Genomic DNA, 15,743 nt, shown 5'->3' with positions numbered 1-15,743 from the left:
GTCATTATTCTCTCTACCGCTATTCATCCCGGGTCCCGTTTGCTCATTGTTATTCTGCCCGAGTGAGTGAATGAGAGAGGGAGAAAGAGAGGGATAGTGAGCGAGAGAGTGAACGGGACTGAGGACATTGTGAGAGAAAAGGAGAGTGGTAAAAGAGAGACAGAGAACGGAAGAGACCTGAGGCTTCTAACGGTAGGGAGTTTGATGCAGCGGTCGGGGTTTATTCGCGGTGAATTTTCTGTCCGGGGTGGTGCGTGAAGGCATGTTGCTAATCGGCTCAACAGTGAGTAGAGGTACAGAACCGCACCAAAAGTCTGACGCCGATTTGTGTGAGTAATAATTAAAAAAGGGAGCGAGAGAGAGCGAAGGCGGGGGGAGATTGAGAGTTAGTGCACTGCTGGGTGAAACAACCCCCCACTAACGAAGGGGGAAGCAATAGAAGAAAAGGGAAAAAAGACAAAAGGCAAACGGCGTTTCGGTCATCTGTTTTTTTTCCCAACAATGAGCTCAGAAAAGGTACAATTCCACTTTGTATCAACTATTTTGCTGCTTATCTAACTTTGAATGAATTGCGCTGAGTTTTATATGTAGGCCTAGAGATCAACAGGTGTTGCTGAATTAAGGCTATAGACTGGTGATACTGATTTGCTGAGAGAGTAATGTCTCTCATTTCGTCCACTTTCACATCTCGATAAATCGTTTAACTTGGGTTTAGAGAAGATGTTTCGTATTTTAGTTATGTATGCCAATAAGAGTCAAAGTGATAACCACAACCTCAAATCCTCCAATCTGTTTATAACGTTCCTGTTTCACATTTGTTTATGATATTTTTCACCTATGATGTTACATCTCTGTCACACTTGTAATTGTTGCCAATACCAGTGTAATCACTTAAACTCATGCAGAGCTTGTCAACAGTTTTCAGTTGTTGACGTTATGTAGGCCTAGTAGCTGTTTCTGAAACATCTTTGGCAACAAAATGTAAAAATTGTATTTCAATACCTATATTACAAAAGCCGTTTCAGGTCATTTGTGTTTTAGTACATTGATTATAGTTTTGCTGTGTAATTCTATATTTGGCTATGTTGTCATTGTGCATGAAAATTGGTTCCCAATTGACCAACCTGGTTTGAATAACAAGAAATTAATTAACCACTTAAATTGGACCTTGAGAATGTGCCTCAATCTGCAGATTAAGGGTCAGTTTACCAAACCCCAATCTTAACCATCAGGACATAACAAGCATAACTGATTGTAGATCAGCTCTCATGGGGAACCAGAGGTAGTGTGTTGAGTTGGCTAGAAAGAAGTCCTGGGTTTTTAATTTAACCTTTATTTAACTAAGCAAGTCAGTTAATAAGAACAAATGATTATTTACAATGACAGCCTACCAGGGAACAGTGGGTTAATAACTGCCTTGTTCAGGGGCAGAAAGACCGATTTTTACCTTGTCAGCTCAGGATTCGATCCAGCAACTCTTTCAGTTACGGGCCCAACGCTCTAACCACTAGGCTACCTGACACCCCAAAAAATGTGTTTCTGCCCGGTCAACAATAGGATATTGATCAAGGAAATTCTTCATTGGATTTCTTTAGATATTGATAACAGTTCTTTGTGCACTTCTGCTTACCCAATTAGTCTTACTCCAGTCTCCTTTTCCCCTCACACACCTGTTTTACTTACCAAAAGGCACATCTCAATAGGTGGTCCAGGTATAACATGACACAAGTGGGATGTGGGCCTTTCCTCTTTGGTTCTCTATTGCTCCTCAAACAAGGGGGAGGCCAATGACATCACCTCAGACCTTCAGACCAACCCTTACAGGAAAAACCACATGAATTTCACGTGATCACATGTGAATTGGGAAGTTAATGCGATAACGCGTGACAACATGGAAAGCAATATGTGATAACATGAAACTATACATGTGAAAACGTGATCACATTTGAAGTGTTCCAAAAACACATTTTCACATGATTTCATATGTGAAATTTCACTTGAAATCAAGATTTTACACGTGTTCTTTTCTGTAAGGGTAATAACTCCTTGACGTTTGCGGTTGTGTCTAAAAAAACACTATTTTGCTCCCCAAAAATGAACCTCAAGTGTATGTACATTACTGTATTTATACTTGGGATATTCAACAGGAAAACGTCAAATTGCTAGAGGACGTCTTTAACAAGCTCAGAGCCTCCTTGAACATAGGTAACAATGCAAAAAGTCCATAGGAGGTCAGTTGTACTGTACAGGGCTGTAACCCATACATCTGTGGAATCAAATGATGTCGTCAGGTCTATTCAACAGCAGCCTGGCCGGTCAGTGTTACCCAACACGTCTGTCTGCCCAATGACCATCCACTGACATCAACAAGTGAGCCAATGCATGTCATGCTGCAGAATGCCACACACACAGGATGTTGTCTGAAAGGAGCATGTGTGAGCCTTAGTGTAGAGTGAGGTCAGATGTGTGTGTGTTGTCCCACACGAGGACCACCGTGCTGTAACACTAGAGAGAAGAGGCTTGTGTGAGAGCCACTGTACATTCATCATGGCTAGAGTACTGTAGGTTTACAGAATAGAACTTGAATGACTAGAATTATTTCTGAGACATTCTATAATACCGTATCAGAACTATGTCTATTCTGCCCACTCTATTTCCACCAACCCATGTAATGAAGTGTCATAAGCATGACACAAGTATTGCCTAAAGTGGTCTATATTACCAATCTTCTGATTGTGTCATGTAATAAGTTAGGCTTTATAGTGGAACAGTTTGAATGGCCTGTTACTCAGTGTGCTGTAGCTTGCAAGTAAGCATTTCACTGTACCGTTTAAATGTGCTGTATCCTGTGCATGTGACAAATACTTTGATTTGATTGGATTATATGTTAGAGTAAGAAATGCAGTTTTTTCCAGTAGGTGCTCCACCACTGCAGACACCATGTATTATACAGGGATACCCTGGTGTATTTTGCTTAGGTCATGTGATCTGTGATACATCTGGACGTCTGTTATTACTTCTGCGTCTGAGTTGTGAAGTAAAAAAAAAATGTAACCAGCCACCCCCCATAAAACATTATTACCAAACCGTGTGTTAAAACAGCAGTCAGACCTTTGATTCCAGGCCCTGAGGTTGTATTTCCTGCTTCCATAAGGATGTGAATAACACGGCACTTCTTAACTGTTGCGATTGAGTCCACCAATTACTTTATCACTACCCTACATTAGGGCAACCCAAATGTTTCTGCTATCAGTTTGTTTCAGACCAGTCATAACCCCTCAGATAAGAACAATGGACTTTTCCAACACCAGGCACAAGTGTCATGGCACTGAATCAACATTGGACCACAGAGAGAGAACCGTTGCTGAACTGACCAAGCTGTTCGGTGACAGAATTCCCCCCTGGATTAAATGGCTAAAGTCGTTGAGCTCAACTCCGCTTTTCCCCTTACAGCCCATCTTTGTTATCCTACAGAGATTACATGAAAAATGTTGACCCATATCGGATAATGGAGCAGGACATAAAGTCAACATTTCCAGTCGTTAGCTCTGGAAGGTCACCCTCTTGATGAGGAGCAGCTGGGGTTCCCAAAGACTGGCTCCGGACCCACTGGTGGGCTGTGGTTTATTCCTCTTGGGTCATGGCATAGGACTGCTAGAAGTCTTGGGAATAGATTTTACACAGTCCCAAACAACTCTAAAAGATGGGTCACAGCACAAGCATGTTGGGTGGTAGTTTAGGGATAAGCTGTCTGGTCATTGCCTCCTGTATGGATCATAGACCACTGATGAAACCCTCCATCTCACTCTATATGGGTGAGTGTGATTTGCCAGATCACCTCCAAACACCTCAGCCTGAATACCTCTCTTGGTTGTCTGGTTAGACCTCTCATAGAAGTTCTTTATACTTGAATTAATTGTACATTTCGGTCATTTAACAGACACTCAACCCTAATTGTTCCTATGGATAAGTGCCTTGCTCAAGGGCACATCAACAGATTCTTCACCTAGTCTGTTCTGGGATTTGAACCAGAAACCTTTTGGTTACTGACCCAACACTCTTAACTGCTAGGCTACCTGCCAACACTTGTTTTTCTCCATCTTTGTGTTTCCAGGGGACCTCAGTCTGCTGTTGTAAAGCCTAATACCCTCAGATACAGGGGAGGAGACTACAATACACAAACATTCTGAAACACCATGTCTCGTTCAGACGAGGTCAACAAGATGACAGAAAACGTGTATAAGGTACAGTGTGTGTAGGTTTGTTGCCTCCAAGAGCAATGAATGAGTCTGTAGATGTAGTCAGGCGATTGCCCTACATAACACTTTGTTGAAACTCAGTCTGCTAGCAGCAATGATCACAGACTGTGACTAAGTGGTAAGTTGAAGAGGAGACATGGATATTGTCTCTTGTTGTCATGTGTTTTGTAGGGGATTCTGGACCAGTTCAACCCCAGTCTGAAGAACTTTGTGACCATGGGGAAACACTATGAGAAAGCCCTGACAGGTGAGAGAGTGGTGTGCACACAGTATACTGTATAATGTGTGCTATAGCATATCTAGTGGCGTTGGGTGGGCAAGTTGGTAGGGCATGTTTGTTTGGACATTTTAATGATTGCTCTCTGGTGTCTGGCATAGAAGCTGCATTCCACCCAGGCCCAATCCTGAAGCCCATTTAGAGGGTCTTTGTTACATGGTGCCCCTCACTGAAAGGTGTTTTCCTCTCAGGAGTGACGGTAGCAGCCAAGGGATACTTCGATGGTCTGGTCAAACTGGGAGAACTGGCCAGCGACAGCCAAGGGTCCAAAGAACTGGGTGAGTGACTGGGTGGGTGGGTGGGTGACTGGGTGAGTGACTGGGTGAGTGACTGGGTGAGTGACTGGGTGAGTGACTGGGTGAGTGACTGGGTGGGTGACTGGGTGGGTGACTGGGTGGGTGACTGGGTGGGTGGGAGAGACTGAGAGAGAGAGACCGGTGGGTGGGGTGAGAAACACTAAGGGACTATGGGAGAAGAAGCGAGCTAGAGAGTGGAGGAACAAGAGAAAGTAGGGAGTGAGGGAGGGAGCTGAGAGTGAGAGCGAGCATGAGGGAACTGAGGCAGAGGGAGAGAGTGGGGTGATTGTTGAGAGATTAACAACACCACATGATCTCATTGTAATGCTGCAAACAGTCGGGGAGGGAGGGAGAGATGCCAGACACCACAAACTACTGTGCTGTGGGAGAGAGACACACACAGCCTTTACCACATTGGCAGACTCACAGCTGACATCATAGACTGAGAAGTTGAGAGATACAATCATTCAGTCAGTTAACAGCTCCAGGTGAGATAAGATACTACTTTATTGATCCGACACCTCAGACACAATATTGCACATACAGACAACGTGAAGTCACAACAAGTGTTTTTTTCCCAGCCCTTTTATCCCTCTCTGTATCCTGTGTTGATGACGTATTCTCTGTATCCTGTGTTGATGACGTATCCTGTGTTGATGACGTATTCTCTGTATCCTGTGTTGGTGACGTATCCTGTGTTGATGACGTATTCTCTGTATCCCTGTGTTGATGACGTATTCTCTGTATCCTGTGTTGATGACGTATTCTCTGTATCCTGCGTTGATGACGTATACTCTGTATCCCTGTGTTGATGACGTATTCTCTGTATCCCTGTGTTGATGACGTATTCTCTGTATCCTGTGTTGATGACGTATTCTCTGTATCCTGCGTTGATGACGTATACTCTGTATCCCTGTGTTGATGACGTATTCTCTGTATCCCTGTGTTGATGACGTATTCTCTGTATCCTGAGTTGATGACGTATTCTCTGTATCCTGCGTTGATGACGTATACTCTGTATCCCTGTGTTGATGACGTATTCTCTGTATCCTGTGTTGATGACGTATTCTCTGTATCCTGTGTTGATGACGTATTCTCTGTATCCCTGTGTTGATGACGTATTCTCTGTATCCCTGTGTTGATGACGTATTCTCTGTATCCCTGTGTTGATGACGTATTCTCTGTATCCCTGTGTTGATGACGTATTCTCTGTATCCCTGTGTTGATGACGTATTCTCTGTATCCCTGTGTTGATGACGTATTCTCTGTATCCCTGTGTTGATGACGTATTCTCTGTATTCCTGTGTTGATGACGTATTCTCTGTATCCCTGTGTTGATGACGTATTCTCTGTATCCCTGTGTTGATGACGTATTTTCTGTATCCTGTGTTGGTGACGTATTCTCTGTATTCCTGTGTTGATGACGTATTCTCTGTATCCTGTGTTGATGACGTATCCTGTGTTGATGACGTATTCTCTGTATCCTGTGTTGGTGAAGTATTCTCTGTATCCCTGTGTTGATGACGTATTCTCTGTATCCTGTGTTGATGACGTATTCTCTGTATCCTGCGTTGATGACGTATACTCTGTATCCCTGTGTTGATGACGTATTCTCTGTATCCCTGTGTTGATGACGTATTCTCTGTATCCTGAGTTGATGACGTATTCTCTGTATCCTGCGTTGATGACGTATACTCTGTATCCCTGTGTTGATGACGTATTCTCTGTATCCTGTGTTGATGACGTATTCTCTGTATCCTGTGTTCATGACATATTCTCTGTATCCCTGTGTTGATGACGTATTCTCTGTATCCCTGTGTTGATGACGTATTCTCTGTATCCCTGTGTTGATGACGTATTCTCTGTATCCCTGTGTTGATGACGTATTCTCTGTATCCTGTGTTGATGACGTATTCTCTGTATCCCTGTGTTGATGACGTATTCTCTGTATCCCTGTGTTGATGACGTATTCTCTGTATCCCTGTGTTGATGACGTATTCTCTGTATCCCTGTGTTGATGACGTAGTCTCTGTATCCTGTGTTGATGACGTATTCTCTGTATCCCTGTGTTGATGACGTATTCTCTGTATCCCTGTGTTGATGACGTATTCTCTGTATCCCTGTGTTGATGACGTATTCTCTGTATCCCTGTGTTGATGACGTATTCTCTGTATCCCCGTGTTGATGACGTATTCTCTGTATCCCTGTGTTGATGACGTATTCTCTGTATCCCTGTGTTGATGACGTATTCTCTGTATCCCTGTGTCTTCTTGGGGATTCCAGGAGACACGTTATTCCAGATGGCCGAGGTGCACAGGCAGATTCAGGTTCAACTGGAGGACGTGGTGAGTGTTTACCGTGTGTGTGTGTGTGGTGATATGATTGTTAACTATTGTGATGCTGTATGAATGATGGTGGAATATGATCTACAGTTGAAGCTGTTCCATTCTGAGCTGCTGTCCCAGTTGGAGCAAAAGCTGGAGTTGGACATTAAATATCTTACCGTGAGTTTATCTATGCATTTTCCTTTAACATATTTCCTTCTCTCTACAGCGCAACCACTTTTCTGACTAACTATTTTTCTATCTGTTGCTCTGTCTCTCTCTCAATCGGGTTTTCTCGCTCCCGTTCTCTCTCGATCTCAGGCCACGTTGAAGAAATATCAGAGTGAGCGCAAGTCGAAGTCTGAATCTATCGAGTGCTGCCAATCACAGCTCAAGAAGCTGCGCAGGAAGAGCCAGGGCAGTCGCCACCCCAACAAGTATGGAGATAGGGAGATGCAGGTAACTAGCATCCAACAACACCATTTTGTGTCAGTAGTGCTTTGAGTGTAAGGTTTCAATGATGCATTTGTGTCTTTTTGAAACACTTACAATTGTGTTTTGACACTTGAGATTTGTGGGATTTTCTTGGAAACACCACCAGACTAAATCATCTTACTCAGCATTACAAGGCACAGTCAAGTGTTTGTGTGTGTGTATGTACAGTCTGTGTGCGGAAGTATGGATGAGATTAAACAGCAATCTGGCTCAGCTGATTTGGCTTCCAGTCCTTACTGAAGTAACAGTGGGGGATAGGGAAGAGAAAGAGGAGAAATCTTAGGAATGAGAAAACAGGAAATAAGAAGGGGTGGACAATGGAAGAAAAGGTTAAGGAAGGTGAAGGATAATATTTTGTGATTAGGATTTAGTTTATCGCTGCTCAGCAGACAGGATATGATGTCACTCTTCCTTTTGGTCCCTCCGATGAGCCTCTCTCCCTACAGTGTATTATAAAGGTCACATATCTCCTACTCCTCTGCCTCTGTTCAAATCAAATGTATTTATATAGCACTTCATACATCAGCTGATATCTCAAAGTGCTGTACAGAAACCCAGCCTAAAACACCAAACAGCAAGCAATGCAGGTGTAGAAGCACGATGGCTAGGAAAAACTCCCTAGAAAGGTCAAAACCTAGGAAGAAACCTAGAGAGGAGCCAGGCTATGAGGGGTGGCCAGTCCTCTTCTGGCTCTGCCGGGTGGAGATGTTCAAATGTTCATAAATGACTAGCATGGTCAAATAATAATAATCACAGTAGTTGTCGAGGGTGCAGCAAGTCAGCACCTCAGGATTAAATGTCAGTTGGCTTTTCATAGCCGATCATTGAGAGTATCTCTACCTCTCCTGCTGTCTCTAGAGAGTTGAAAACAGGAGGTCTGGGACAGGTAGCACGTCTGGTGAACAGGTCAGGATTCCATAGCCGCAGGCAGAACAGTTGAAACTGGAGCAGCAGCACGGCCAGGTGGACTGGGGACAGCAAGGAGTCATCATGCCAGGTAGTCCTGAGGCATGGTCCTAGGGCTCAGGTCCTCCCCCGAGAGAAAGAAAGAGAGAATTAGAGAGAGCATACTTAAATCCACACAGGACACCGGATAAGACAGGAGAAGTACTCCAGATATAACAAACTGACCCTAGCCCCCCGACACATAAACTACTGCAGCATAAATACTGGAGGCTGAGACAGGAGGGGTCAGGAGACACTGTGGCCCCATCCGATGATACCGATGATACCCCCAGGGCCAAACAGGAAGGATATAACCCCACCCATTTTGCCAAAGCACAGCCCCCACACCACTAGAGGGATATCTTCAACCACCAACTTACCATCCTGAGACAAGGCCGAGTATAGCCCACAAAGATCTTCGCCACGGCACAACCCAAGGGGGGGCGCCAACCCAGACCGGAAGATCACGTCAGTGACTCAACCCACTCAAGTGACGCACCCCTCCTAGGGACGGCATGGAAGAGCACCAGTAAGCCAGTGACTCAGCCCCTGTAATAGGGTTAGAGGCAGAGAATCCCAGTGGAGAGAGGGGAACCGGCCAGGCAGAGACAGCAAGGGCGGTTCGTTGCTCCAGAGCCTTTCTCTGTTATGCTGCATTTGCTTTTATGTGTGTGTTTACTAACCTCTGTCAGTATGTGGAGCTAATGAGTCGTCGTCAGGCTGAGCTGGACACGCTGGTTGCTGTTGGTTACCGCTCGGCGCTGACGGAGGAGAGGAGACGATACTGCTTCCTTGTGGACCGCCAGTGTTCAGTCACCAAGCTGCTCATCAACTACCACTGCAAGGTACACACACACACACACACTCACGGTTCCTGACCCCCATCCAACTGCCAACCTGCCTCTCCTTCCTCCCTGTGTCCAGGTGAGAGAGCTCCTGTCACAGAAGCTGTCCTCATGGCAACAGTCATGCTCCCAGCCAACCAGACTACCTGAACGGGCGCTCAACCTGCTGCGTCACACCGCCCCTCAGGGCTCTGGGGCATCTGGGATAGCTGAGCTCCTCCGACATGCCAAGCTGGGCGCTGCACAGCCAGAACAGGTGAGGGCAAGGGGTTTCCGTTCATTAGTAGGAATTCACAGACAAATGTCTGAATTACATGTACTTCAGAAGATAAAGTGAAGTTATTATAGGATTAGGGTATTCTGTTATTTAGACAGCATTCAGATGGTTTTCAGTCATTTAGCAAAATTCCATTGTTTCTTCTCATCTCTCTGTCTTATCTCTCTCTCTCTTACCATTTCTCTCTTTCAGAGGCTGTCAGTACAGGAGGTGCCTCCCTTGTTGAATGGTGGCTCCAAGCAGCAGAGACCCATCCCCTCTTCTTCCCAGAGTGACATCCCCCCTCCCCAACATTCCCCCGGACCCCAGCCCTTCTGCTCCCTCGCTGCCACTGGAGGGGCTATTGGAGGGAGTGGGGCAGGCTCCCCTCAGCAGACCAGCACACCTATTAGTGCCTCAGCTAGCCCCAATGCTAACAACAACACAAGTGCTAATGCTATCACTACTGCTAACACTCCCACCACTTCATCCACCTCCTCCACGGTTGGCTCCAGCCAAGCCCAGCAGACCTCTCTTCTCCTGGCCACCAGCACCTCCAGCCTTTCTCCTAGTCTGATCCCCTCCACTGTGCTTTCTCTCAGCCAGGGTTCCCCATCCTACTCCTCCCTACAGGGCCTGGCCCTGCCGTTGTCCCTCGGTGCCCCTCACAGTCCTCCACTACCCCACAGTGCACCTCTCTCCAGAGCCATAACCCCCTCGCTGCATCACCAGGGAGTGCTAGGAGGAGGGAACAAACCATTGCGGTCCCATAATCCCATGCTGATGAAGGCAGCAGAGATGTATGGAACGTCTACACTGCCGTTGCCAAGGAAACCAGTCAGTGAGGCCCGGGTGGGAGGGTTTATGGGTAGGTTTTGATACCCCCCTTCACTTATTATTTGCCATCTTGTCCATTTCTTTCCCAATGTGATGTCTATTTAATTAATTTCACATTCCCTCTCTATCTTCCAGGTTCCACTCTGCCCAGAGACAGAGTTCTCCCTCTCTCCAGCCCGTCTCGTGTGGAAGCCATATTTGCCCACGCTCCTGTGGGTTCAGAGGGCAGTGGAGTGGGCGGGGCCTGCTTACTTCACTTCCTGCCAGGCGACGCTCTCAGCCTCCTCATCTCTGAGCCCAGAGATGGGTGGCACTATGGCCAGAACGAACGGACGGGACGGTAAGAGTTAGAACCCACTATTCAGCTGTACAAAACCCTACAATTCTTCAAACACCAACTGAGGACTGTTCTGTAATGACATCTTCAGGCAATCTATGGGTTTTCTAGGTTATTTACAGATAATACCAAAACAATTCCCCCCTCTCTCCCTTACAGGAAAGGCTGGTTCCCTTTCTCCTACACTCAACCCTACCCCAACACCTTGGATCCCCTCGACAGCAGGTCCGTCACCATAGAAACAAGAAACTGTTATGATATTGTCATTTCATTCCTCAAAATGTTATTGTCTTAAATGGAAGTCAACTTGTAGGGTTATGATTAAATCTTGACACTGAAACTCTAGAAATCCTTCCGCTATGCTCTCCACCCTTCCCTGTATTGACTCTGATCTAACAGCCTAGCTGCAGCGTTGTCAACAACATTGTCTGTCAGTACAATGTCTACAAACTGGCAGTGATGACTTTGGCTTATTCACAGGAAGCTGAGAGAGATCACTGACACTTTGACACACATATGCTGTTTTTTTCCCTCTAAGTGTCATTGTCGTTTTGATGTGTCCATGCCAAGCAAAGAGACCGGGCCTTTAGAGAGGAATAAAAATAAATGACCATCATTCTTTCCATCTACCTAAGCTCCGTCCTAATCTTCTACCACCTCGTAGGTCCCCTTTGCTCTCCAAGATCAACAGTACAGTTGATGAGTTAGCATGACCACTTTCCTCCATTTATCCTCAGTCTGAAATGTCAGAACAATATGCCTGCTATTGTCATTAAGGATATTGAGTTGAGCAAGACACTTTCTCTCCAGCTCCCCGCTCCTCTCTAAGGTCAACAGTACCAGTACGGGTCAGTTAGACAAGCTGGTCTCCCCTGGCCTGCCTGCCCTGACCCCTGAGTCTGAGGAGGAGCGCTCGTTCCCCCCTCAGAGGGTCAGCACCTTCCGCCCACGCCCATACAGCATGGCCGACTCCAACCAGGTCAGCCTGAGGCCGAAGGTCAGAGGTGAAGGGGTAGAGTGGGCAGGGCCCCCTGACCGACCGGCTCTGTCAATGCTGATGCAAGAGGTATAGATGGCTTATAATGACAGAATATAATGTAGATATGATATGTAATGGGTTAATAACACTAGGATCTTCATCGTTTTTACTACAGCTCTCCGCAGACTTCACCTCTCCTCCACCCTCCCCAACCTGGTAAATGCATTCTTCATATTATTTATACAGTAGATATACTGCATTGCAGTAGTCACCAACTCTGGTCCACTTTAGATAGATGACTGTCGATAAACGTGTCTAAGCTCCTGTCATGCCTGATATGCACATTGTCTCCCTGGCAGGACCAACCCATTTGCCCATGTCCGGCTCAGAAAGACGGTGACCAACGATCGCTCTGCACCCATCATCGAATAGAACATGGTCTCCTTGAACAGGCATCCAATGGAGAGGTGTTAATAGGAAACATTCATGTGTTTTGAATTTGTTCTCAGAGTCCAGTAATTGTGTTGGTTGAGTTCTCAACTGTTGAGCCTTAAGAGAAAGCCTTAAGGAAACCTTTCTGTTCATGTTGGTTATTTACAAGTGCTGATTAGATGTGTATTAATCAGGCCTAAGTCAAAATACAGACACTTATGTTGTGTTATTTTGAAGATAGAAGAATCAAAGCTGAAATTTGAGTGACAACATTAATTGTCAAAGACCCTTTGGACAAAATGAGAACTTGAATAAAAATCCACCATAGTATTTGAGAATTATAGAGTAAAAAGATGAGTGTGAGTTGGAATTTGAAAAGCTCTGTGATGTTAGTAAAAACACAAACAGATGAGGGACATTTTGTCGGAATGTCCAACATTAACATTTGAGCCCTGGGCATTACTGATCATTTTAGAATGTTCTTTTCATTTTACAACACTTTTCTAGAAGTAACCTTGGTAGAAAATGTTTATGTTTTTTTGTCTGTACCCTTTCAGGGACTGGTTCCTGGTAGCCGCCTGTAGTTGGGTAATAGTTTAATGAATTATAGCATACCTTACTTGTACCATTAGGAATTGTCTTAAAGGACAGGCTCCTGTTTTATCAGTATTTTCATTGAGGAGGATTTTTTGTGCAGAGATATGTGTGTAGGATCCAGGAAAATACAAACATGTTGAAGAATTGTCATAAAATGTTTTTCATTGTTGGGATTCAATAAGAGTATGTTTAAACACATTGTTAGCTAGGCAGATGTAGTTCCACGATAGATGCAGACCTACCAATCACTTTGTACAACTTAATTTACATGTTCTCTGTATGAAGATTTAAATTGATGTTGCTTACTGATGTCATCAGCAAAATGCTGGGTAGGAATAAGTTTAAACACCAATATTTTTTAAATAATTTGTTTTAATGTGCGGTAGGATTTGTATAAGGAATTATATTTTTAAGATCAACTGATCAATTTACAAAGGCAATTGATATGATATGTTATACACAGAAATATGTTGCATTGCAAAGCTATTGCTGCTATGTGTAGATTGTAAGGAGCGTTTACCTTCAAGAGTCTCTGTTATCGACAGAAACGTATTAATAGAAGTAAGAAGGAGCAACCGTACAGATGTAGGATCTTTATTTGATCACTCTTTTGTTGATGAGAATGTCCCTGCGTAGCAGGAAATGCAAACCTGTAGTGTATTTTAGTTTTAAAAAGGCTTCTAAAGTGTGTCTATCAACCCCTACAAAAATGTAGATTAATTTACATTTATTGTTGCTGCAGGATTATTTTCCTGCAACTGGCTAAAATGAAGATCTTACATCTGTAACAATGCATCCCTGTGGGGTGAACTGTACTTCTATTTGTATTGGACAGGTAGAAGAGGAAAGAAACAGTGGAGGGTTTGGAGGATGGGTTTTCCTGGACAGTAGGTTTGAGAAATTGGCATTGTGTTGAGGGATAAAAGTATAAGAAAAGAGATGGATTCAGCTGGTTTGTTTTTACTAGTGTCTTCTCGATTGATTTAGAATTCGACTCCAACAGATTGTTCACATCTAGCAGATTTTAGCTGCACGTTTACCAATTGCAAACCGTACAGAACCTTATTTAAAGGGCGAAGACTGATTGTGTTTATGAAGTCTAACTTTGAAAGTGTTGAGGAAAGTATTTGGAAAGTGGAACAGTGTGTGAGCAAGTGTCAATGGTAAACTAGATGTAGAAAGTAGTATTTTTCTCTCACTTTCTCCATGTCTGGTGTCTCTCTAGACTGTCATCTGGTAACTCGCTAGTGTCTCTTTCATCTAGAAAACTGCAGTTGAGAGATTCAGGGTGGAAATATGTGGCTGGGAAAATGGAGTTTCTCCGTATGATCTTTATTCTGATTTCCGGCCCTTACAGTGTATAGTTCCTTCTCTCCTCATGCTTCTGTATCGTATTAACTTGCATCTCTAACCTAGCCTGTGAAATGAGGGACTTTCTTGCTATGGTAATTATAACACACAATAAAAAAAACATTGATGTTGATTTAAATACTGAGTATAGTGGAATCACATAATTGAAGTTTACTTATGTTTGTACAAATTGCACACAAAAAAAACGTTTTTGATCTTGTTTAACTTTGTTATTCCTTAACCTTGCACCTTTTCACCGTCCTAACCTCCTTCAAAATATGACCTTTCAGCGTCAATCTAGCTATATGAGAATGGGATCCAGTTGTAAAAGGCAAAAGAAAAATTATGCTGTGGTGACTATTCAGGATCTTATATTCCGGATGCCTCTGTTAGTAGGATTGTCTTAAATACGTGTTTAAGAACGAAACAATTGCCTCTGCCACTACTTTTATTTCCATCTTTTAATTTGTTTTGTTATATCATTGTTTTGTTACTTCATCTGTAGCTTTTTTCTCTTTAAAACAGCATTGCCTTTCCGAGACACACACCAATCATTGTCACAGTATAAAACCTTACAAATACACACACATTCCTGATACCACTGGTATTGTATTTTTTTCCAATGTTAATCACTATACCCAGTGTTCATCTTCGCATTGAACAACCAAACCATTTTGCTGGTATTTGATTTAAAATCTCCTCGGCTTCAGTGGAATTGAGTGGCCACAAATGCCTTATACTCCTTAATCCATAAGACCCTATGCACATAATTAGTAAAATTTTACTGTAGGCAATAGTTTCAGTAGTCTTTTTTTAATTTTACGGTATCCAATTGGTAGTTAGTCTTATCCCATCGCTGCAACTCCTGTACGGACTCTGAAACACAACCCAGCCGCACTGTTTCTTGTCACAATTACCCGCTTAACCAGCCGCAACAATGTGTCGGAGGAAACACTGCACCGTGCATTGTGCCTGGCCTGCCACAGGAGTCGCTAGAGCGCAATGGGACAAGAACATCTCTGCCGGCCAAACCCTCCCCTAGCCCGAACGACGCTGGGCCAATTGTGCGCCGCCCTATGGGTCTCCCGGTCACGGCCGGCTGCGACAGAGCCTGGACTCTAGTGACACAGCTAGGCAGCTAGACCACTGCGCCACTCGGGAGGCCCCAGTAGTCTGTGTTCTTGATGATAAAACATATGTTTTTATGTGTAAAAGCACATTTCCACATTGCATGGACAATAACATTTTTCTAATGTAATCTATTTAATGTATTTTATAAACCAATTTACTTCTTAGTAAGTGTGGCCATATATGTGGCTGGTGTGTAAACATAGAAAGTCAGATGTACGAAGAGCCTCCAGCACCTCCACTGAGATAAGGGTGCGGGCTGGACTGCTGAACATCCCAGCCTCCTGGAACTCTCTGGACCAGCCAGGGGCCCCCAAGGAGGTGGCCTGCTGGAAGGGACCTCGTGGGGCCAAGTCTGGGTTCCAGCCTTCAGATGAGTCCTCATC

General features: G+C 44.3%; 1 protein-coding gene across 4 annotated transcripts; it reads left to right on the top strand.

Moving 5' to 3' along the window:
- Positions 1-14,818, top strand: LOC109883192 (brain-specific angiogenesis inhibitor 1-associated protein 2-like). 4 transcript variants are annotated; one of them, XM_031787321.1, is made up of 15 exons: positions 1-516; positions 4,115-4,244; positions 4,431-4,506; positions 4,728-4,814; positions 7,116-7,177; positions 7,265-7,336; positions 7,478-7,615; positions 9,316-9,441; positions 9,521-9,697; positions 9,911-10,565; positions 10,670-10,874; positions 11,031-11,096; positions 11,682-11,937; positions 12,026-12,066; positions 12,210-14,818. In XM_031787321.1, exons 2-15 carry the CDS (start codon positions 4,197-4,199, stop codon positions 12,280-12,282), a joined length of 2,082 nt encoding a protein of 693 aa, XP_031643181.1. In that variant the 5' UTR covers positions 1-516; positions 4,115-4,196; the 3' UTR covers positions 12,283-14,818. The 4 variants fall into 4 exon arrangements, with proteins under 4 accessions (XP_031643181.1, XP_031643179.1, XP_031643178.1 ...); XM_031787319.1 differs by having other exon boundaries at positions 2-192; positions 9,289-9,441; XM_031787318.1 differs by having other exon boundaries at positions 2-516; positions 9,289-9,441.
- The last annotated feature ends 925 nt before the right edge of the window (positions 14,819-15,743 follow it).

This window comes from Oncorhynchus kisutch, linkage group LG13, assembly GCF_002021735.2.
Source record: "Oncorhynchus kisutch isolate 150728-3 linkage group LG13, Okis_V2, whole genome shotgun sequence".
NCBI classification, from domain to species: domain Eukaryota; kingdom Metazoa; phylum Chordata; class Actinopteri; order Salmoniformes; family Salmonidae; genus Oncorhynchus; species Oncorhynchus kisutch.
This window is presented reverse-complemented; position numbering and strand designations above follow the sequence as displayed.